This window comes from Artemia franciscana, chromosome 10, assembly GCF_032884065.1.
Source record: "Artemia franciscana chromosome 10, ASM3288406v1, whole genome shotgun sequence".
Lineage (NCBI taxonomy): Eukaryota > Metazoa > Arthropoda > Branchiopoda > Anostraca > Artemiidae > Artemia > Artemia franciscana.
This window is the reverse complement of record NC_088872.1, coordinates 16,295,774-16,320,224: the sequence shown is the minus strand read 5'-3', so window position 1 is coordinate 16,320,224 and position 24,451 is coordinate 16,295,774. Positions and strand designations below refer to the sequence as shown.

Sequence of the window (24,451 nt, the reverse complement as noted above, 5' to 3'; positions counted from 1 at the left end):
CGAAAGAGGGGTCACTCGAAGAAAAAATTGAAGATCTAGTGCTGTCTGAAAGAAACGAAAAGATCATACTCTAGTAAAGTGGCGATGCTATTTTGTCTTGCAAAACAACAATTTTTGCCCAAACAAACCCTCAGTATAGGATAATTTCCATTTTTTTTTTAGTTTTAACTTCCCCCTTTACTACAACCCAGAGAAAAAAATGTTTGTTTAATTTTGGAAAAAATATTTGCGCCCAGCAAAAGAAATCTACATGAGATCACCTTCCATGGAATATTTGAACCTTTTAATATAGGGAAAGAAAAATCATTGCGATGGCAGTCCCAAGTTTCATTTAAAACAGATAAACACAAAAGAGATAAAGAAAAATAACTACTTACCCCAGTTACAGACTCCAAAGGTGAAAATGCGCATGTCTTATTCTGCGAAGAAAATACTGGTGGATTGTCGTTAACATCTTCCAACTCGACCACAATTACCGTAGTGTTAATATTGCTGCCAACTGATAAAAAAAAGAAGACAAATTAGATGCAGCCGCAAATACTGTGTTATAAGTAAGGTACTATCTTGTTACTTATTTTGGTTTCTTAAAAAAAATTTAAATTTTTTTTAATGTACATAATATTTGTTCAAAATTAAAAAGCAAATTATTAAAAGTAATACAATATAAAGAATTTTTGAACAATTATAGTCTTGACCTGTGGCTGTATGGGATCTATTTTTATCAACGTTTGTGAGGCGTTTCACTTAACAGCGTGTGTTGATGTGTATACTAATTTTTGTAAGCCTTTGATATATTTTAAACTCATTTACTATTGCCCAATGAATTTAAAAATTCTCAAAGAAAATCAAAGCAGGTGCTGGAACGTATTAAACAAAATCTCAATTTAACAAAAACTAACTATACTCTGAATAACGGATAATCCAAACTTTTGTGTATAGAGTAAAGACATTGGGAGTGTAGCGGCCGTCTTTATAAATCCGGTAATTGCCTGTGTGACTGAGCGTCTGTTTGCATACCTCTGTCTCTGTGTTTGTGTTTTTGTGTCTCTGAATCTGTGTGTTTTTGTGTCTGAATTTGTATTTTTACGTGCATTTTGTCTCTCTCCCACCATGCTTGTGTGACTGAGCGTCTGTTTGCATGTCTCTGTGTCTGTCTTTGTGTGTTGTGCGTGTCTTTGCATGTCTGACTTTGTGTTTTGTGTGTGTGTTGTTTGTCTCTCTCCCACCGTGCTTGTGTGACTGAGCTTCTGTTTGTATGTCTCTGTGTCTGTCTTTGCGCTTTTCTTTGTCTAACTCTTTGTTTGTGTGTCTGGTTTTGTGTTTTTGTGTGTATTTTTGTCTCTTTCCCACCGTGCCTGTTTGACTGTTTGTCTGTTTACATTCCTCTGTATCTGTCTTTGTGTTTTTGTGTGTCTGTCTCTATGGCTTTGTGTGCCTGATTTTTTGTTTTTTGTGTGTGTTTTATCTCATTTACTATCAAGACACCATTTTTTTGTTCCTTGTTACTCTCCTTATATTAAGAAATTTAACATTTTATTTATGACCCATACTGAAAGGAAACCAAAATTGTTCGACTTTTATTTCGTTAATGCATTTTATTTACTAGCGAGAAAACGTTCATTGTTTCTGGTTGCTCTCCTTGTAGTAAGAATAAAAAAATATGACTCTTCATGACATTTTTCATTATTATTACCATTGTAAGTATTGAGGCTTCTGCTGCATAAAGCGTATTAACTATGGGTCATTGGAAATGTGATTTTGAAGATACCAATGATTTAATGAAATTATTTAAATTATTACAATGTAACATGCAGGTGCGTCTAATAAAGCAATATAAACGTTTCATTTTCATTAAGACATCTTAGAAATATCTCGTAATATGGCTTAAACTTACATATAATAACAACCCTCTCCCTCCCCCTGAAACTGGTTGCTTGTGGGCCAGTCACATATTGTCACGGTGGCGTGAATATGCATAGTCTTGGCTCAAAGAAAAGTGGCATTTTCATTAAAACAATCGAATGCAAAAATTGTCCCTTGTTTATTCGTTTATGTGTTTCATTTACTAGCAAGAAAATGTATTGTGAAGTTGACATTTGTTCTTATTATTACTGTTATAAGTAATGAAGCTTCTGCTGCATAAAGCATAATAGTAACGGCTTATTCAAAATGGGATTTAGCTAGTATCAAGATTTAAATTGATACAGTGTAACAGGCAAGTGTGCTTGATAGATTAAAAATCAATAGCATTGGTGTGTACTGTTTGCTCTCATGTGGATAGGGTTGGAAACATGCAGTCCATTAAATTGTTCTAGGAAACGGGCAAGGAATTCTCCGTACGTGGAATAGGTTATCACGTAAAAGGTATTCCCTGAATCAATAACACCAATTGCTTCTTGGTCCAACTGTCCGATGAACCATTCCGTTTAGGGGAAATCTGGAAAATCTCTTTCGAAGAAATTTCATTCGAATCCTAAAGCAGACGAAAATCTTTAGATTATAAAGGTTCCCTGAGGAAAAAAACTCCTTGAAAGAAAATAAAATCTCAAAGAAAAAAACACATTGAAGTAAAATGAAATCACTTAATGCATTACGTAATATCCCACATATACACCGTCATTACGTAACAGCCAGGCGTGTGCCACCATTACGTAACACCAATGTATGTGCTGCCATTGCGTAACAATCACATGTCCACCGTCATTACGTAACACCCCATGTGTATGCCGTGCTCAGTTACAACCGGGGATTCCCCACAGGCCCTGAAGAAGCAAGCCACGCGAGAATCCGTCATTCTCAATAAGTCCACCATGTCACGCAAGACTGCATCATCCTCAACATATGCGAAAATTCCCTATTACGTAACAACCAAGGAAATCTTGATGAAAAACATCTTGAAGAAAATTGTCTTAAAAACGTCTTGCAATGTCTTGAGACGTCTGCTCGAAAAAATGAGACGAAAAATCTGCTCTTTGTTATGACACGATCTCTTTTATTATTTCAGAAAAGTCCTACAACTTTTAAATTTTACTTGAATGATTTTTTCACAATCATCGGTTTATCATAGACACCCCTGGAAGAGAAAATAGCCAAACATGCATCCAAAAAAATCCCAACTCTGTCGGGAAAAAAAAAATACAAAGTGACAGCTTATTTTTGCATAGAGGAACTTGAAACCTCGAGCATACTTTACTTGGACTTACAAGGTATAATTTTAGTCAAGATCGTTTCACCCTTACCAAAAATGTCGCATGTTTCCATACACCAATAGATTTTGATTTATAAATTTAAAGTTCAAGTATTTTACATATTCAGAATCACTATGAAAGACACGTTCCTTATTCATAATTATCAACATAAATTTTTCTTAGAAGCTTTGTCACTTTTCAGACTGATCGCTTCTTGCTTATAATTTTGTTTACCACGAACTGATGGCTTTGTAATCCTAGAAACTTTTAATTTTGCTCATACTGGTCAGATAGATTCTGCACAAAAAGCGTATTTTCCTGGGATAAACCAGAACAGCTTTCTTCTGGGTTTGACTCCTTTCAAAAAAGTTTCTGTCAATGGCTTTGCTGTAATTCCCTACTTGTCAATTCAAATAAGAATTCTACATAATCATCCCAAACAGTAGCAAACAATTTTGGATTAAAATCAGAAATAAATCTTACACAGAGTTCCTTCTCTATAATTGTCAATAGCGTTGATAGTCAACTGATATGAAGTTTTTGTCTCGTAGTCAAGAATTGCGTCACCATTCAACTCAACGAAAATTTCACCACTGCTCTGATCAATTATAAACCTGTCTAATGCACCATCAATATTAGACTGTAATGGTAGGACGTAAGTTACTTCACCAAATTTGCCTGAAAGATATGAGATATCGTTTAATGAGATAAACAAGTGTTTCCTGAGACTACACTGTAAATATATGACAGTAAGAGAAAACTTCGGATAATAAAAAATCAAAGAAATATCACAGCTAGTAAAAAAAGCTCTTTAAAACAAAAGAAAAGACAGAAGTATTTCAATCTCAGGTGAAATATGTGTATTTTTTTCTTGTTCTTACTGGCTGTTATTTACGCTCGATTTTTTTTGCTGTCCCTTATAAAGAATTGTTCAAGCCAGGGGGCTATACATTCTCTATGTAAGGTCTTCGGCAATGGCAAGTCCAAGTGTGTAATTTTTGTTTCCGATCCAAAGTCGTTTTTGACTGACGGGTTTCAGCCTGTTTTTTAAATTCCCATAGATTTGTTTTTAAAACAAACTTTTACAAACCATTCCTGAATCAGCTACAAATGGCAATTTTTTCTCATAACACAGTTTTTTAACGTATTTTATTCTCGGGTTATGGGTCTTGGTTTGTTCTATACTCGGTTACAGCAATCGCTACAACCATGAAAAATACAAATAAAACGATAGAGGTTGACCAAAATCTTTAAAATTGTAAAACTTAACATATTTTGATGATACTCTTGTAAACACAAAACATAATAACAATACTTAATATGTTATTTGATAGCATATACCACTTCAAGATTTCTTAAATTCATAATGGTAAAAAAAAACTGAGTCAACTGCATTCATAAGAACAACCTAATTTATCAAGATTATCAAACAATTTGTGGTAACGAACTGCAGTAAGGAGCAACCCGGCTCAATAGTAACCGAAACTCTAAAAAATAGAATTTTGATACCAAATGTTACATCACATGACTCGTATTTTAATGCTGATTTTAAATATATAAGTATCATCAAGTTTAGTATTACCTGTCAAAAGACACGAGCCTGAGAAAATTTGCCTTATTTTTGAAAATAGGGGAAAACCACCCCCTAAAAGTCATAGAATCTTAACCAAAATCACACCGTCAGATTCAGCGTATCGGGCAACTCGGTTGTAGAAGTTTCAAGCTCATATCTACAAAAATATGGAATTTCGTGTTTTTTACCAGAATGGATGTGTGTTAATTTATTTCTTTTTCCCCAGGGATGATCGTATCGACCCAGTGGTCCTAGAATATCGCAAGAGGGCTCATTCTAATGGAAATTAAAAGTTCTAGTGCCCTTTCTAAGTGACTGAAAAATCGGAGGGCACCTAAGCCCCCTCCCACGCTCATTTTTTTCCAAAGTCACCGGATCAAATTTTGAGATAACTATTCTGTTCAGCATAGACGAAAAATCTAATAACTATGTCTTTGGGGACGAATTAATCCCCCACAGTCCCCGGGGGAGGGGCTGCAAGTTACAAACTTTGACCATTGTTTACATACAGTAATGGTTATTATGAAGCGTACAGACGTTTTCAGGGGGACTTTTTCGCGTTGGGGTGGGGTTGGGCCGGGGTTTGCTCGGGAGGATCTTTCCATGTAGGAATTTATCGTGAGGGAAGAGAATATCCTTGAAGGAGGCGCAAGATTTTCTAGCATTATTTAAAAAACAATGAGAAAATATTTTTTTTTTCAACTGGAAGTAATGAGCAGCATTAAAGCTTAAAACGAACATAAAATATTACGTATATAAGGGGGTTTGTCTTCTCCACAATACCTTGCTCTTTACGCTAAAGCATTTTTAGTAATTTCAACTATTTGTTCTACGGCTTTTGTGATTCAGGGGTCATTCTTAAGGATTTGGGACAGAATTCAAGCTTTAATGTAAAGAGCGAGGTATTGACGAGGGGGCGAAACCCCTCGTATACGTAATAAAAACACACAAATTTAGAAGTTCGTTGCATAAGTTAATTCGTAAGGTGCGTATGTTTATTACTAACAAAAACGTTCGTAAAAAAATCTAGTTGCACTTTGAAGTAACTAAAAATTGGATGGCAGCTAGGCCTCCTCCCCCAACCTTATTTTTTTTATCAAAATCGTTTAATCCAAGCTATGAGAAAGCCATTTAGCCAAAAAAAGTTAATATGCAAATTGAGTTTTAAACATTCATGTGCTGTGAGCCAAAATCAAAACATGCATTAATTCAAAAACGTTCAGGAATTAAATAAAAAAAAGTTGCACTTTGAAGTAACTAAAAATTGGATGGCAGCTAGGCCTCCTCCCCCAACCTTATTTTTTTTTATCAAAATCGTTTAATCCAAGCTATGAGAAAGCCATTTAGCCAAAAAAAAGTTGATATGCAAATTGAGTTTTAAGCATTCATGTGCTGTGAGCCAAAATCAAAACATGCATTAATTCAAAAACGTTCAGGAATTAAATAAAAAAACAAGTTTTTTTAACTGCAAGTAAGGAGCGACATTAAAAACTAAAAGGAACAGAAATTATTCCGTATATGAAAGGGATTGTCCCGACCTCAACACCTCGCTCTTTACGCTATTTTTTTTATTTTTAAAAAAGCAGAGTTATGAGAAAGAGTCAAACTTTAGCGTAAAGAGCGAGGCGTTCAGGTGGGGACAATCCCTTTCATATACGGAATAATATCTGTTTGTTTTAAGTTTTAATGTCGCTCCTTACTTGCAGTTAAAAAAAAACTTTTTTATTTATTTAATCTATCGAAAGACCTTTGTCAAGACCTGTGTTTGGCTAACCTTCCCAAACAATTCCTGAAAGGTATGAAATGACGCAAAATTTATTTTGGCAAGATGAACATTAAATGAGGAAATTTGACCGAAAGCTTGAGAGAGTTCTAAGACGTGACATCATAACTAAGAGTTCATATTGATAAAACTTTGTTTACATACTTTTTTTTATTGTAAATGTCACTTCGCCGTGACATATTGACATCGTTGCGATAAAAGTAATGAATTAGATCAACGCTATTACTTAAGAAGACTCTAATTTGACGGAAACATCTATCGAAATTATTCCAAAAATCAATATTTGGCCAAAATAAGCTCTAATAAACACCCGTGGTTTCTGAGAAATAACCAAATATATTGACAAAAATTATCCCATAGCGAGGTACACGTGCCCCAATGGTACGGGAATATCTCCGCAGGGGATATTCACTGTGGTTGGGATATTCACTGTGAACGAACCTACTATTGTAAATGGAACCACAACAAAAGCAAAATTGACAACCAGAGAACCAAATTATGACGACTGTCATCTCAGACAAATAAATTTCATCCTTCTCATTAATCCGAATAAATGTTATTTATAATGCAAGTTTGTGTAGAGTTTATTACGAATAATTTTATTTTCATTAGTTTATTATTTTTCACATGTGCTAAAAAATGAATAGAACCTATTTTGACTGCCAATAAAAAACACAATTTTTTCCACAAGAGATGCTCAGCGTTAAGAAGATTGTAAAAAGGGATACAAATGTCTCAAAAGTTTGTGAAACAGTGTCCTAAACAATGAAACAAACGGAGGGACATTCACCTTAATTATATCAACTGTGTGATCTATTTAATAAATTTTCAGAACTTAATTGTTCAAGTTACAGACTTTTAAGTTTAGTTTTGTGAATGACGAACAAGTACATAATGTTATTGTGACAGCTAAACAATACTAAATCTTCGAATGTTAATTAACAGTCACAGGGCAAAAAAATATTCGGTACGTCATCCAATAATCACGGATTAGGTATAAGATCTTGGTGTTCGGCGCGTTTTGAGTATTCTATATTAAGTATAGAGTTAGACCCATATACCACATTTTGTATGGATATGATTTCTTGAATCGTTAATTTCAACTTTCCATGTCAATCCTACCGTTGCTTACCGAAAAACAAAGTAAAGTAAGAGTCGTGACTTTTGTGAGCAAATGAGCAACCAAAAAACGTTTTTAAAACGTCAATTTTGGGAAGTAATAATTATTTCATAAGCAAAAACTGTGATTTGTCTTTATTTGCCCAAACAGCAAAAATTTGGTTTACTTGGAATTAAAACGAGTCCTTAGAAATTAGTCCATAGTAAATGTTTTGCGGTTACATCTTGTTTGCTGTTGTTGATCTTGACATTGGATGTGACGGGGAAAAAGTAATTGTTCCCAGCTTTGCGGATGACACTCGTATAACTGTGGCTGCACAAACAGGAATTGAGCTGTTGAGTCGTATTAGTTCTTGTCTGGAGTTTGTACAAAATTGGATGAAGCTTAATAAGTTATTGAATTATAGTAAATCTTACTTTTTATTGTATGGTAGGAGCTCAAATTATTACCCTTGGATAGACAGACTTAATATTGCTGATATGAGTATTTTAAGAATAAATTGTACAAAATATCTAGGAGTTTTAATTGATGAATGTCTCAGCTTTAGAGAACATATAGATAATATTAGTCTTAAACTCGCTAGGAATGTTGGCATTTCAAGAAAGTTGCAGTATATATTTCTCAAGAGATATTTTAAGAACACTGTATTATTCCTTAATTCATCCTTATCTGCTATATTGTTGTAATGTTTGGGGTAGTACATTTCCTTCGCATCTTCATCATATTCGAGTTTTGCAGAATAAAGCGCTTCGAGTGTTATGTGGTGTAGGTTTTAAAGACTCGGTACAAAAGAGGTATATAGAATGCAAAATCTTGCTTTTAGCAGGACTTATTACTTTTTATCGAAGCCTGTTTATATATAAATATTTTCAAAATTGTTTACCAATATGTTTTAAAAGTATGTTTGAATTAGGAAGTGATATTCATACACATTCTACGAGACAGTCCGATATAATTCGTCGTCCGCTTGCTATTACCCGTAGATCTCAATTTTCTATTCGGCATCTAGGACCCCATGCATGGCATTGTTTACCTACGACTTTGAGAAACATGTACAATTTTCTTGAATTTCGGCGGGAATTAAAGCTATTTTGCCTTAATATTTATGGTTTTGATAATAGAGTGGACCTCAAGTGGAGCCAAGATGTAGGTTTTGTTTTTGGCGATACTGGTCAAGTGGTTTTAGTTTCTTTTTGTTTTGTCTCTTTTGAAGTGTAATTCCGTTTCCGTTGAAACGCAGGGTAATTGAATTTTTTTCTTATTCTTTTCTTTTTTCTTTTCCTTTTCTTTTCTTTTTTATTTTCTTCTCCTTTTTCATATTGTTTTTATTTGTATGTGTATTGAAGTTGTAAGCCCAAACAAGCTTTGCTTCGGGCCATTTGCTTGTTTTGTTTTTTTATTTGTATTAATAAACCCATCTTTCTCTCTTTCTCTCTCTACAAGACTTGCTGTTTTCAAAAGTTCTAGACTTGCTCTACTTATGAATGCATAGAGTTTTTATATTTTCAAAACGTACATAAATTTTCTTTTCAGGTTCATGGGCTAAAAGAGCAAAGAGGGAGCTTTCTTGGAGTGGGTGGTCGTGAGCCCCTTCTTGGAACTTTGAAGTCGACGTCGAAAGCCAAAATAGTAGCAGTGGGGAATTTTGTCCGGAAGGGTCTTATTATTCGAAAGTCGGGTGATACATGATTCAGTCTGTTTGTTGTTGTATGTGTATGTATACGGCCTGAAAATGGCTTTAAATACATTCATTTATTCATTCATTCATTCATACGTGACAAAAAATTCCGAATAAATTTTAACTGCCAATTTGTGAACATAGCTGATACAAGTTTGCAAACACAGATAAGTAAATACCAATAAGCATAGAAATGAACAATCCTAACGTCATTCAGAGGCTATCAATATGAAATTAGAAACATAATAAAATATTAATTTTCAAAGATGGAGCCATTTTCTAGATATTGAAAATTTTTTTTTTTTGATATATTAACAAGGGCAGGAAAGAACTTGACACATCATTCAGGCAAGCAATGACGGAAATGGGGGAGCTAATGGAGCTGAAGCCCCAACACCTCAAGAAAAAACTGCATTCTGTTTTTAAATATTATTGAATCTGCTCGGTTTTATCATTCATTCCTAGATTCCTACTCAAAACTTGCATTCAAAGAGTTAAAATAAACTTAAAGTTATGCCTTTAAATATCATTTTTCTAAGGAATTTTCAAAGTTTTCCACTGGTTGGCCCAGGGACCCCCGGTCAACCCCCCATAATCATTTTCTGAGTGTGCGACTGCCTGTATTCTGGCATGTCAAAACTGAAAAAAAAATCACAAAATTTCTTTTAAGAAATTCCCTTTCTTGTAAAAACAATCATAATATGTAAAAATCATAATGTAAAAATAGTAGATTTTCGGCGAATATTACAAATTATTTACTAAAGCCTAGTTTTTTTTTGTTCTTTTTTTTAATGAAAGAGTAGACAAGCAAATTTTAATTTTCAATAAATGTCCGAGACATGTGCCTGGGGGCGTGCTTATGGGCTGGAAGTATTAAAAAAGCCAAAAACCAAAGAGACTTCTCGTTTTAATTTTATAAATAAATTATATATGAAGAGATTTTGCTTGTAAGGTAGCTTTACAGTTCTCTAGAAGTTTAGGGATCTTAAGTTTTGATTTCTTTTTTCTTCTTTGTAAAAACGGTTAGCCACGCCATCTGTTGTGAGAATATGGTTATTTTTTAGAATATTAAGAACTATTCATTGGAAAATATTATTTGGTAAAGGCCTAGAATAGCTGTTCTTAAGAAGGAGACATGCTACAACAAAAAGAGAGACCCTTTTAGATTATTAATCTATGTTCATTTTTATGGTTTTGTTCGTGTTTTTTTACAATTCATCCCCAGCCCCCCTGTAAAATTCTCAAACAGCCTATAGCTGTAATTAATGAAAACTCATTCTAAACCGATACAAATGGGGGAAAACAAGGAAATATGATTCATAGAATCTTGCTGCATATTATAAAGTAATAATTTCATCATTTTTCTCGGTTAGTTTCTTTATATAGGATTATAGCAGACCATTAAAGGGGGGCAGGATGAATTGTCAACGAAGTAAATAAGCATAAAATTAAAATCTAATAGTGTCTCTCCTTTTGTTCTAGTATATCCAGAGGCGCCGCTTGGGCCAAATTTTGGGGTGGGCATGAACTCCATCTGGTCCCCACTCCGATTCACTTCGTGTCGCGTAAGAAAAAATGCGGGTTTTAGCAGCACATCGATCGAATATTCTAAGTGAAAACGAATTTCCTGCACCCGTGTGTTGCTTGGAAATGTACTGTAACCGAATATAGAACTCAGCCACACTGACCTCTAAGATTAATTATAACAACGAAGATTACAATCAACGAGGTTAAGTGATTAAACTTAAAATGGAAAATTCAACCAGACTATAGGCTGACCTTCCTCAGCAAGAATTTTGCTTATTTAAGTAAACAATACGTTGGTGAAAGTAATCTACGTTGTTATGCTGAGGGTTGTAACCTAAATCTTGGTTTTCCTTCAGCAGAAATCTTTCAGATCAAATATATTTACAAAAAGGAAAAACATAACAAGAGAAAAAAAATACTACAGCACTCAAGGTAACAAGGGAAACCGTTGAGGTTTCATCCTTGCAAAATAGTCAACAACCTGGTCGTAGTCCAAATTATTACCAAATCCTTCTCCGTAAATATCAAAAGGAGGTGACTGAGACGATCATCTCATGTTGTAGACTGCAGGTAGTTTTTCACTATTTATAGGCTAGAAAACAAACACTCATTGCTCGCTGTTGTCACAGGAAGTGTGGCAGCAATCCGAAGTACTTTAATTACTTCTGAGTAAGCCACTGGTAATGCCTGAAGATGGTCGACAATGTCTAGAAAGTTTTACAGCTTCTTCTCCTTATACAGTAAGAAACGCTTGGCAATATTAGCTTGAGATTCAAGAAGAATGTCGTCGACATCCAACTCGCTGTAAAGAGCAGAGAAACTGTTGTGCAACTCTCTGTCCATAAACGTGGTCGAGCTTGAATCGAAGGCTTCAAGTGTGCTCAGCACTGGCAAGTTATCTGTGAACTTTCTGCCAAATTCGGCTAGTAGACAGTCGAAAGTCTCAAAGTACTCTCGCTTCATTTCATCCACCACAGTTTCGCCACCGCCACAGCCAGATTCGATGAAGTTCTTTCCTAGCGTCGAAGTTGTCACAAATTGTTTCAGATGATTGGTGATCTTTTGAGTTCTTCGAGGTCATCCTTTCTGACCAACAGAGGAGGGTGTAGTCGCGGGTTCATTCACAGCAGGTACTTCGATTTTGAGTTCTGTCACAAACTCTTTAGCCTTCTTGAAAAGCGATACAAATGAAGCGTCTGAACGCAGGTCGGTGAATTCGCTTCTTGTGGCCTGAATCAGGGTGTGCGATCGGGAAATAACCAAGTCGACGGCCTGGAGCTGCTGAGACAACGAGTTCGTCGCTCGCATAATTGCTTGTATGTAGTGCAATTGGAAGATAACAAGAAACGATTCCATCTTCTTCTGGAGCCCAGGTGCCTCTGAATGTGCTTCGCCGTCGACTCCCTCGCTTACAGCAGACAGTACAGCTAAAATTCGTTCATATCGGAGTTAATCCTTCGATATAGATCGATACCAGTAAGACCATCGTGTGGCAGCACTTCTTTCCAGCTCCTGAGCTGGCAGTTAGGCAGCTTTCTGGGCCTCAAAATACAACTGACAGAGTCTGGACCAGTGAGAAAAAAAGAACCAACAGTGCCGACAGATTCAACCCAGCTCGCAATGACCCAATTTAGCTTATGTGCATCGCAATGAATGTAGATTGCCTGTGGTGATTTTGCTCTCAAACGAGCTTGAAGACCGGAGAATGGTCCACTCGTTATTCTTGATTTGTCATAGCACTGTGTGACACAGTAGTTCCAATCGAGTCTAATTCTTGTCACTGTGTCATGAATGAAATTCGCTAGACGTTCAGTATCTAGGCTCTTCATGTGATAGCATCCGATCGGTCTTTCTTTTATTTTTCCTTCGTCGAAGTACCTAAGAAGAATGGCGAGCTGCTTTTTCTTCAAGTTGTCCTTCGCTGCGTCGACCAGAACGGCGAAGTATTTGGCGCCTTTTAATTCTTGCACTATTGTGCGCTGAAGCCTGGAATCGATCACCAAAATAAGATCGTTCTGGTATTCATGGGATGTATAGTGACCGTACCGTCTAAATAGCTTGTTGAAGAGCGTAGGAGAGTACTCAGCGAGAAGATTGCATGTCTCGACGAAATTTATATTGTTTGTCGAGGAGTCTGTTTCGACCCCAAGAGTCGTCAGGTAATTACGCTCTTTGGTTAATAGGTTAATGGTTAATAGGCGTACAGTAATTTCTAATCAATTGGACAGAATAGATTATGTTGGACATAATGGATTATTATGGCAGGCAAAGGGCCCTTTGTGGTGGAAGCTTGGACCCCCTGGAAAATCTGGGGTGGGTATTTGCCCACACCTGCCCCCCCCCAAATGGCGCCTCCTAGTACATCTCCACCTGACGAAACGCTATTATATACCTTTATCGGTTATTTTTCGAAAGTTCAATACTTTTACTTTATATAACTAGTAATGTCGGTAACTTTCACCCAACCAACCCCAGTGATGTTATACAATGGTTAGCGTCTCTGAATCTGAGGATACAGCATCAATCTAGGGAGAAAGAAGCTTCTGTCAGTAAGTTTCCGACAGGGTTGCCTGATTTATTACCAAATTTAGTGATTTTTCAATCTCTTAGTTATTTTCTTTAATTTGGCTACTCTGATGACTTTTGACTAAAATGATTGTCATTCTTTGTATTATTAAATAAAAAAACAAGTTTTTTCAACTGAAAGTTAGGAGCAACAACAAAACTTAAAACGAACAGAAATTACTCCGTATATGAAAGGGGCTGTTCCCTCCTCAATGCCCCGCTCTTTACGCTAAAGCTTGACCCTTTATCACAACTCTTCTTTTTACAACAATAAAAAAAAACTTTAGCGTAAAGAGCGGGGCGTTGAGGAGGGAACAGCCCCTTTAATATACGGAGTAATGTCTGTTCGTTTTAAGTTTTATTGTCGCTTCTTACTTTCAGTTGAAAAAACTTGTTTTTTTATTAAATTTCTGAACGTTTTTGAATTAATGCATGCTTTGATTTTGGCTCTCCGTACATGAATAATTAAAACAAAATTTGCATATTTTTTTTTTTTTTGGCTAAATGGCTTTCTCATAGTTTTGATAGAACGATTTTGAGAAAAAAGGGGTGGGTAGGAGGCCTAGTTGCCCTCAAATTTTTTGGTTACTTAAAAAGGCAACTAGGACTTGCAATTTTTAGGAACGTTTTTGTTGATAATAAATATGTGCAGCTTACGAATTAACTTACTTAGCGAGCTTCTATATTCGTATATTTTTACTACGTATATGAGAAGGTTCTACCCCTCGTCAATACCTTGCTCTTTAAACTAAAGCTTAAATTTTATCTCAACTCTTTAAGAATGACCCCTGAATCACAAGGGTCGTAGAATAAATAGTTGAAATTACAAAAATACTTTAGCGTAAAGATACAGGTATGAACCTCCTCATATGCGTAATAATTTTTGTTCGTTTTAAGTTTTAATGCTCCTTACATCCAGTTGAAAAAACTTTTTCATATTTTTTTTTGCATTGTTCTTTTTTAAAGAATGCTAGAAATCCTGCACCCCCTTCATGGAAATTTTCTTCCCCCATGAAAAATTCTCCATGGAAATATCATCCCACGTAACTCCCTCCCCTTGACCCCCCTCCGCCCCAACCAGAAAAATACCCCTGAAAACGTCTGTACACTTCAGAATAACAATTACTATATTTAAACGATGGTCAAAGTTTGTAACATGCAGCCCCTCCCCCGGGGACTTTTTTGGAGTAAGTAACCCCCAAAGACATAGTTATTCGTTTTTTCGACTATGCTGAACTAAATGGCTATCTCAAATTTTGATCAGGTGACTTTGGGGAAAATTTAGCGTAGGAGGGGGCCTGGGTAACCTCCAATTTTGTCGGTCATTTAAAAAGTGCACCAGAGCTTTTAATTTCCGTTATAATGAGCCCTTTCGCAACATTCTAGGAGCACTGGGTCGGTACGATCACCCCTGGCAAAAAAAAAATAAATAAACAAGCACCCGTGATCAGTCTTGTGGCAAAAATTACATATTCCACATTTTTGTAGATAGAAGCTTGAAACTTCTACAGTAGGGTATACTATGACGTTTAGGGGGTGTTTCCCCCTATTTCCAAAATAAGGCAAATTTTCCCAGGCTCATAAATTTTGATAGATATGAAACTTCTATATTTAAAATCAGTATAAAAATCTGGTTCTTTTGATGTATCTATTAGTATCAAAATTCCGTTTTTTAGAGTTTTGGTTACTATTGAGCCGGGTCGCTCCTTACTACAGTTTGTTGCCACAAACTGTTTGATTGGCTTATTTGGCTTACTGATTTAAAATAGTCGGTGACTTTCATATATTGTTTCTTTTTTTTATTATGTATTACAGAGAAATGGCGTTATTTTGGACTTGACTGTGTCTGTTTGGCGCTGAAGCTATAAATTCGAAATAGAATAAATACCATATCTCATATGTGCTAGCAATAGATTGAGTCTCGGAAACGATACAAAAATAATTTCTCAGATAAAGCAGTCATAGGCCCACATGAACATAATCTGAGAGTTTCTTTTTTCTTTTCTTGTTTTTAATGAATAAATTACACCAACAAAAGTTTATCTCACCAGAGTCAGCGTCAGTTGCAGAAACTTGATGGAAGGGTGAATTGCTGGTGTTAGTGTTTTCCTTGACTTTTACACGCAGCGAAAAGTCGTCCCAGATGGGGGTATTGTCGTTGATGTCTACTACTTCAACTGTGATTTCTAAAGTGCTACTTAGGGAAGGTACTCCATTATCAGTGGCTGTGATATTGCAAGTAATACTTGTGACTGTTTCATAGTCAACTTTTGTCGCAGATAAGAGGTTGAAGTTGTTGATTTCTAGAAGTCCAGGTTCGTTGCAATCACTTGAAAGGTAAGAGAGAAAAGAATTAAACCCTTTTCAAAACTAAAACTGATTTTGAAAGACGTAAAATGCGCTATTACAAATATATAGCGAAACCATTTCAGAATTAATTATACTTCTTTTAATACCAGTAAAGAGATTTAAGTGGGAACATTTAGAATTACTTAAGTTGAATTAAGATACTTATTTGCATAAAATATTAACCACAAACAACTAAATGACAACTAGAGTATAAATGAAGAACCACCGTGATGTTGACTGTTGAGAGGCGTGTTTTTAAAAACTTAAGGGGGGGGTGTATTATTCAATAAAATCCATGAAAAGGGGTATTATTTAATCGGAGTACGGAATAGGAAATTGTCGAAATCAAGAGGGAACTCTACTTTTAGAGACATCCAAATGACATAACTAGTACAGATAGCACAGAAAAGATGTGGCAGCAGAGCAAAAGAGACTTCATCAGAGGAAATATATCAAAACTAATCCTTATAAATACGGTGGCTGGATGAAAATTTACTATATTTGGGTTAGCCAGTTTTCTGACAAAAAAATAGCCATAGTAAAATTTATTCATCTTTTTTAATAGTTGGCCATGACGAAATGATCACTGTTTTTTTGCAGGAGAGTGAAAATCCGCTGAACAGCTAATATAGCTTTGGGTGGCATATTTAATAGTCCTCGTCAGTGAGCATTAAACACAGTAAACACAAAATCTATACTTAAATATGACGAGGCAAGAACACACAAAAGTAAGGAGCCTTACTCAGCCTGATTCCAAGGAAGTTCCGCTAAAATTTTAGCCTAGAAACTCAATTAATCCATGGGCTTCAAACCAGGGGCACACACATCCCTGGTGTTGCAATAGAATATTTTTTGAAGACAAACTTAAAAAATTGTTTAAACAAATTAAATGCTTAAAATAATGTTTGCCTAAAAATAGTGCAGCTTATTCTCAATAGGGGAAAGATAATATTACAAGATTCAGACTCGTGGATCAGACGGTTTGCGCTAATATTTCAGGCTTTGTTTACAATTTATTATAGTTTACTTTAATGATACATCATTCAAATAATCACCCATATATCTCCTATGGCTATCTCATTTGGAACAGCAATTTTTAGAGTAGTTTCCAAATAGTTTAATCCTGCAAAACAAAGGAGAAAGGTAAAACAGATAATTATGTTAACGAAATGAAGTGCTTGCTTTAGGTCTTTGGGTTTGCTTAAAGTTGGTAAACTAAGGGATTATCGAGCTGCGGCTTTTTTTAACAGGTTACAAATAATTTAGCCCTAAGTAATTTTTTTTGGTACTATTAAGGATATTCTTGAGTATGAGACTAGGTTTGGTGATAATTTGGTGGTTGTGTATAGGTACAGCACACAGTTCATACTTGGATTGCATTTTCTTAGAAATTTTGTGTGGAATTTGTTGCCGTTGAGCATCAAGGCAGCTGAATATCTTTTAGTTTTTCAGATAAAAGTAAATGAGTATTTATTAATTGATAGGTATCTTGATTTTTTGTTGGTAGAGAGCAGGAAGAGGGATCTTCTGAATTTTGGTGTGGATAGTTTGTTGTGATTAAGGGCAGAAGGAAGTAAGAGTGATCAAAAGGTGAGGTGGTACGGAGGAAGGTAGGTAGGGTGGTAGAGGGGTTTTTGGTATGGGTGTCTTGTGGAAATTATATTATTTAATGTTTTGATTTGTTGTTTGACTGTTTCTCCCTTATTGCATCTTTCTCTTTTTTCAGTTCTTTTTCAGATAATCAGGTATTATCTTATTAGAGTTGATGAAACTGGTTAGTATCTTAAGCTGCACGCTATCAAAAACTGCAGTTTTTCATTTGTGCAACGTTTGTATTTTGTAAAATTTATTTTTTGTTTGTGAATAACGAAACCTAGACATTTATCAATTCCAAACTAGTTGGAAAGTGAAAAGATTGAGCTGGTGTTTCATTGCAAAGACTTAATACTTCTTACAACTAGCCTATTGCTTGCCACAAAAATGGAACTTGCATTTAGTTTTCATGTTCTGGCTACAAAAGTTTAGCAGTTTTAAACAACAGACTTTAATTCTAATATGTTTTAGTTCAAGTAATAGGAAGGTTCTTACTTTATCTCCAAGGTCACTATTTGTTGAAAATCCTTATCTTCAACTCTAAATTGAGCTATTTGTTGTCCCTTTTCCTGTTCTTCGATTAAACTTAAGTTCAAATTAGGGTTAATAAACTCTGGAGCGTTGTCGTTAAGATCTGATATTCTAAGCTGAAGAATTCCTGTAAAACCAAATGCTCCATCAAAACTAAATTATCACTCTTATTAGATCTAAAATATAAGAATTCTTTCAATTTATGTTCAAAGCAGCGGTATATAGTCTAATATAACATAATCTAGCTAACCTTTCGACAGGACTGACCCTAAGGTTGGTGGCACCCGGGATAAAATTAGTTGAAGCACCCTCGACCCTAAAATAAGAAAAAAACCTGCCGTGGCATCCCTCCAGCCAAGTCCCCCCCAGACACCTTACCCGGGACATCTTGCCCCGGTCACCCCCTTCCCTTTGAACAGCTCTGCCTTTAGATACCTTTGCTTTGATTCATGGTGAACACTGCAACTGCTGGCGCCTTTTTTTAATCGATATGAAAGTATAACATTTAGCCATAATAATCGTTAGACTATAATTTAGAGAATAATTTTGTAGCCCAGGCGTCACTATAGGTCACCAGGTCGCCAAAAAAGATCAATTACAGCCTGAGCTTGGCAAACACAGAAAGTTCCGTATTGAAAATATATATAATCGTTTGACCAGAATTCAGAGAATTAAAGTGTAATCCAGGCGTTCAGAAGTTCAACAAAACTCAACATCAATTTTGACTCTTACCAAAAAAGTTACTTTTACTTCTTTACATAATATACCCCCTTCTTTCCTTGTGGTAAAATCCTATGCATGTATCCTTCAAAAGCCAAGAATTAGGTCTGAAAGATGTATTTATTTTATCTAAAAGAGGGATTGGGCTCAAATTCTTGAAACAGTCATTTTGTAGATCGGTATTCTTAGAGCGAAGTTTAACATTTAAAACGATTAAGAATCATTGCTTCGTAATTTATACAGTATTATCTACAAAACAAGATGAAATAAACAGGCTCACGATATCTTATAAATTTGTAGAATTCTGAAAAACTAGTGTCTTGCTGAAAACTTAGCTCAATTGAGCTTCTTAGAGGGTTTAAGCTGTATGCAAGAAGCCATTAATATCATGACTGGTGAAAGACTATGAGAGCCTTATTTTTATACTTATCATTTGTTCCATGGGGGACTAAATATCTCCTTGAAATAATAATGTCTACTTCGTAGAAGAGTTTGCCATGTACTTCAATACACTGTTTGTATTATTATCATCAAGGCATATTCTCTGTGAAAACTACATAAATATTGACTACGCTAAACACTTTCGAGCATCTTACCTGAATTATTCTTTTTATCTAGGTAGCGTTGGTCTGTATTACGGTCCTCTACCACAAGAACAAATTCCACTGAATCGAAGAGCTCTCTGTCTGCTTTGTATTTACCAACTCTGATTTTCCCGTCGATACGATTTACTCCCTGTTTAGATGTCTCGATTGTGAAGAAACTGAATAATCAAAATAGAAAATCATGTCAAATTTTCCTTGGAAGATCAAAATGATATTTGTTTCAAAAAATATATCAAAGGTTCCAAATAGAGCCAAATTCATTTTTTATGTCACGTAAAGAAAAAACACAAAAAAGCACAAAAATTAGAAGAATTAAACAAATCTTAAGAACTTGCTTAAAAAATGTCATACAATAAAATGATTAGTAAAAAGGGAGAGGAAGAGAGAAGAGAAAGCAATTATTTGAAATATCAAATATGTAGAGGATTAAATTCTTTTATATCTTTCTATCGAAAATTTTGTTTAAGATATTTTTTTCTGCTGAAACAGAGCGAGGGAGGTGAGGTCTAAGAGGGAGAGGGTATTGCCCAGGGAAAAGAAAACCTGTCAATAAGGGAATAGGCTAAATGCACAAAAATAAGCTAAAAAAGGAACAAGTCAAATTAAGGGGGATAAGGTAAACAATCACAGCAACTACGATATTTGTTTTTCACTTTGGACTTCCAGTTAATTTTGAGGTTTACAGCTAAATTTTACCACGTTTTACTCAAGTCGCCATGAAATCTGTCGCCAATCAGAACTTCAGATGCTTATTTTGACCTTTTTTTCTCATTTAATTTGACTCAAAATATATATAGAGCTTTGCTTTACCTAACACTTTAGTATTCTAATATACTTGAATCTCAGAAATACCTAATTATCCTACAATTTAGCCACAACTTAACGATAAAAACTAACTCACGATAAACTGGTCAAGTATTCTTGCCTTTAAGCTATTTTTACGTAGGAGTAGAGACGGCAGAGAAAACAAAGATTTCATCATAAGAACAAATGTAAATTCTTTATCTCTCCACTAGATGTATCTGCGTTGTTTCATAAAGGAATCAAGGCTTCAGAAACGAGAAGTGATGTTTTTGAACTTATTTAGTAATTTTACAGGTAAGAAAATTTTGTAGTTTTACATGTAGTAATTTCTGTAAAGAAACTTTTTGCAGGTTTGAGTAAAGAGTTCACAACATTTAAAATATTCAGAAAATTTTGAAGTGTGTAAACCAAAAGTGTTCTTTAGAACTAAAAAAAACTATTTTCTCCTTTTTAGTCAATTTGTAAAATGTGTTTTTAATTTTTGTGTAGCCTATTTTTATGCTACTGTACACATAGCTAGAAATCATGAAACCCCGCTCTTTGAGCTATAATTTTTGCTGCTTAAAAATTTGAGATCTAATAGGATGGAGGAAGCTAAATGGGAATTCGTTTGAGCTAGAAAATCTTAGAGCAAAGTTTAAAACAGGTTTATGAGATATGTAAACTTTATAAATGGGGTTTCAACAAATTTTAAGTTGGGAATAAATTTAATATTTTTTCACATACAGATTGGCTTTAAAATGAGTTCCTACACATATCAATGGTTATCTAGAACTTTTAGAAGAATCACCTGAAGTTAAAATTGCAGTATCTGCAAAAAAAATTGATTTGGAATAATATTGACTTTGAAAGTTAAATCGTTTTTGTATCGTTAAGAGAACAGAGACATCTGTTTTTATTTTATCACAGCTCGTAAGACTAAGTAAAATTCTAAGAAACGTAAACAAATTTGGCATTTTGAATTATCATAAACTACACCTTTCACTTGTTTTTGACTTGAAAAGGTCTATATAACAATTTTTTACCTCGCGTAGTTTCTTTTTTATGTCATCATCAGTAAAAGACACAAATATAAGTTAAAAAGACTTGCTCACTCTTGCGGGCTGAAGTCTACATCAGACAAAACTATTCCATTTTTGTAGAACTTGGTATCCAACCAGTCAATAAACATATTCAAATCTGGTTCTTCGTCAGGATCAGTTGCAAAAATTTCTTGTACGACTATTGAGTTGTCCCCAGGAGGCAATTCACCGAAACCTTCGAGTAAAGATTCGACGGTAGAAGGCTAAAATAGAAAAGATGTTATTTTGTATCTAGTAAACAAGGTTCAACTTTTATAAATAATTTAGGCAGAGCCGAGTTCATTAATATACTGTCTATGTGATATGCATAGATTTGGTATACAAGTCTAGTTTTGATATTTTTTTTTTACTACTATCACTACTGACAGCTCATCACAGTACCAAACCACATGGAGATCAGCACCAAGCCTAAGTATCAAACATTTGTTCCAACTCCTTCTCCATCCCACTCTTTTCAGAACTTAATTTTTAATTTCCTCCTAGAATGTTCTAACTACCTTTGAATATTTATTATTACCTCTTCTTACTCTGTTTCATGACTTCGTGCCTCGTTTGACAAAAGATAGATTGTCAAATAGTGCAATATTTAGCAATAATTTACTCGTAAATGATCATGTAACAATCTTTACCTTTCTTAACATCTTAGCTCTATTCCCCTGGCCTAAATAGTGGAATCGAACCCTATTTGTGACGCAGTGTATTACTAGGCATACAGTTGCATGATAAAGCGCTAAACTTACCTGACTTGAGTTCGTAACTTAGAATTAATTTTCTGTCGTTGTTATGGTAATTATTGTTAAGGAATATAAGAGAAGCAATGAAAACTATAAATAAGAAGTGTTTTTTGTTCAGACGAAGCAAAAATAAGATGAAAATTCAGCTAAAGGATTTAGAAAAAAATTTAATTTTTTCTAACCAAACGTTTTTGGCATAGATCTTTCCAAGAAACATTAAATATATAATACTATGTAGATGGGGCTGCTTATGCAAATCATTCGAGATAACGGTATATGGTTGTATGTAATAAGGGGCCATAAACCTTCAATGTATCATTTAGTATTATCATTCATTTAGTTAATACTTTCCAGACTCTATTCACACGGATATGGGGGTCGTAAAAAATTTAAGGGGGCTCAATCGATATAAATAGAAAGTTCCAGTGTAATTATAAGAGTAAACGTTAATTAGAGGGCATCAAGACCCCCTCGTTTGCTGTTATTTACTACCCCTGTAATCTCCAAAGACATTCGATCATAATTAGAGATCTTCATTTTGCTCAATAAGTTTTTATGCATCATTTAGTATTATCACTCATTTAATGTATCTTTTCCAGACCCTATTCACATGGATATGTGGGTCGTAGAAACTTTAAGGGGGCTCAATCGATTTAAATAGAAACTTTCAGTGTGACTATAAGAGTAAACGTTCATTAGAGGGCATCCAGACATTCGATCAAAATTTGAGATCGCCATTTTGCTCAATAAGTTTAAAATTGTTTAAAATGATTTGTGTTCCACGTGGTGTGTTTTTATTTGTCATACCATTAAGAACAGCAGAGCAAAAGGACAAGATCACAGGGATAATTATAAATAATAAATAAGTAATAAATAAAATAAGTAATAAATAAAAAAGTAACAAATAAAAATTAATAAATAAAAAGTAATAAATAAATAGAAATAATAATAAATAAATTATAGAAGTTTATAAATTAGAATGGTGCTAATAGCCCTCCCTTCTATGCCACCTAAATACATAGAGTTTCATTTGAGTTTTATTAAAAATGTTAAGTATTTTACGGTTTTTATAAATCAAAACAATAAATAAAAGAAATTACCCTAATTAGAAGGCTAATAAATACACACTGACTTTAATTCCCTGTAACCTCAGCAATTTTGTTTTTGAGTTATAATTGTAAAAGAGAATATATTGAAACATACTATTTTTCAGTAAAGTACCAATAACGCCTTTAGGAGGTAAAGCAGAAGGTAAAGCAAAATTGTGTTGGTTTTAGGATTCAATTGTTCATCTTTTACAATATCTTTTACCTTGATGTTTAACGGTACTATTGATTTTAATTCTGTTTGGCCTGGCTATCGTTTATTCATTTAGTTTTCGTTTATTTCTCAGTTTATGATAGTCCTAAGATTAGCTTATTATAGGACTTTCTGCTTGGCTTTGGTTTTAAATTGGCTCTCTAATTCTCTCTGAAATACTTCTTTTTTAGAAATGAATTCTATTGTAAAAAATTGAAAACTATGACAATTACGAAATTTGAATGAATAGAGAAAAGTTAATCTATGGTTTAGGATCTATATAACAACACAAACTCTCTAATCCTGAATTTATAGATAGACTATGCACCAATTATTATGTTACAAGATAGTTAGTATTATTGTATCCAATATTTACTCGAGATCACATTACCCAGTAGGCTTCAAGCTGGTAGTCAGTAATATCAGACAATAGAGCCAAGGGTGCCGACAGAAAATTTTCCAAGGGGGGGAGGGCAACCAAACAAAATATTAGTGGTTGTTGGGTGACAGGTAATATATTTCAGGATATGTTTTCGTAGGACTAAGTTTATTCTTAAATGCTTTTTGGAAAAAACTCTCTAATAAAAAAAAAATTAAGTTGCATCCAAAATGAAACAAAATACACTAAATCTTAAACGACAAGGATTGCCGACAAAGGGACCAATTTATTTAATCAGTAATATATTTCATTATTATGCATTTAATCTTAAAAGAAAATCAAACTCAAACCAAAATTACACAGATCTAGACTTGTCTTTATACAATTTCCTACGCCTTAGAATAGTTTACAGAAGGAGTAGAGATACTGAAAATCAACCTGCTTTCATAGATGCCATGTCTTGATTTTATAACGTCCATCCAAAATGTACCTGTTTTATAACAGGACAATTTTCGCCATCGAACTTAAATACCTTATATGTTCTGACTTTAAAACAAATACAATAGCGAAAGAAAAAGAAAATTTAAACTTAACCATCCTGTTGTCAAAACGACTCTCTCTCTTTTATTCAAGTAAATAAAATAAAAAAGTTCAAAAAAATTTTCGTCATAAGAGAATCTTATCAAATAGTTTGTGATAAAAAAAAACTAGAATTAAAAAGTGTCTTGGGCAAATATTCATCAAAACTAAAAATAGAATTCTCATGAAAATTACTACACTGGCAGTATTGGTTTTTTACTTTCAATTGAATTTTTTTGTTTAATGTGGCTTAGAGACAAAAATTTTTCTAAGGGCAGTGGAAAAAGTATGTCAATCAAAGTAAAAGCACATAGAAATGAAAAAAGTAAATAATTAAAAGAA

At 34.3% G+C, this 24,451-nt stretch overlaps 1 protein-coding gene across 1 annotated transcript in view; it reads right to left on the bottom strand.

Annotated features, from left to right (window-relative positions):
* Positions 1-24,451, bottom strand: part of LOC136031841 (protocadherin Fat 4-like) — a 162,746-nt gene that overhangs the window by 75,287 nt on the left and 63,008 nt on the right. The window contains exons 11-16 of the mRNA XM_065711677.1: positions 21,131-21,321; positions 19,224-19,390; positions 17,872-18,034; positions 15,483-15,763; positions 3,672-3,866; positions 378-499 (exon numbers count right to left, since the gene is read on the bottom strand). Of these exons, the coding sequence (XP_065567749.1) occupies positions 378-499; positions 3,672-3,866; positions 15,483-15,763; positions 17,872-18,034; positions 19,224-19,390; positions 21,131-21,321 (1,119 nt within the window). The remainder of the gene's footprint in view (positions 1-377; positions 500-3,671; positions 3,867-15,482; positions 15,764-17,871; positions 18,035-19,223; positions 19,391-21,130; positions 21,322-24,451) is intronic.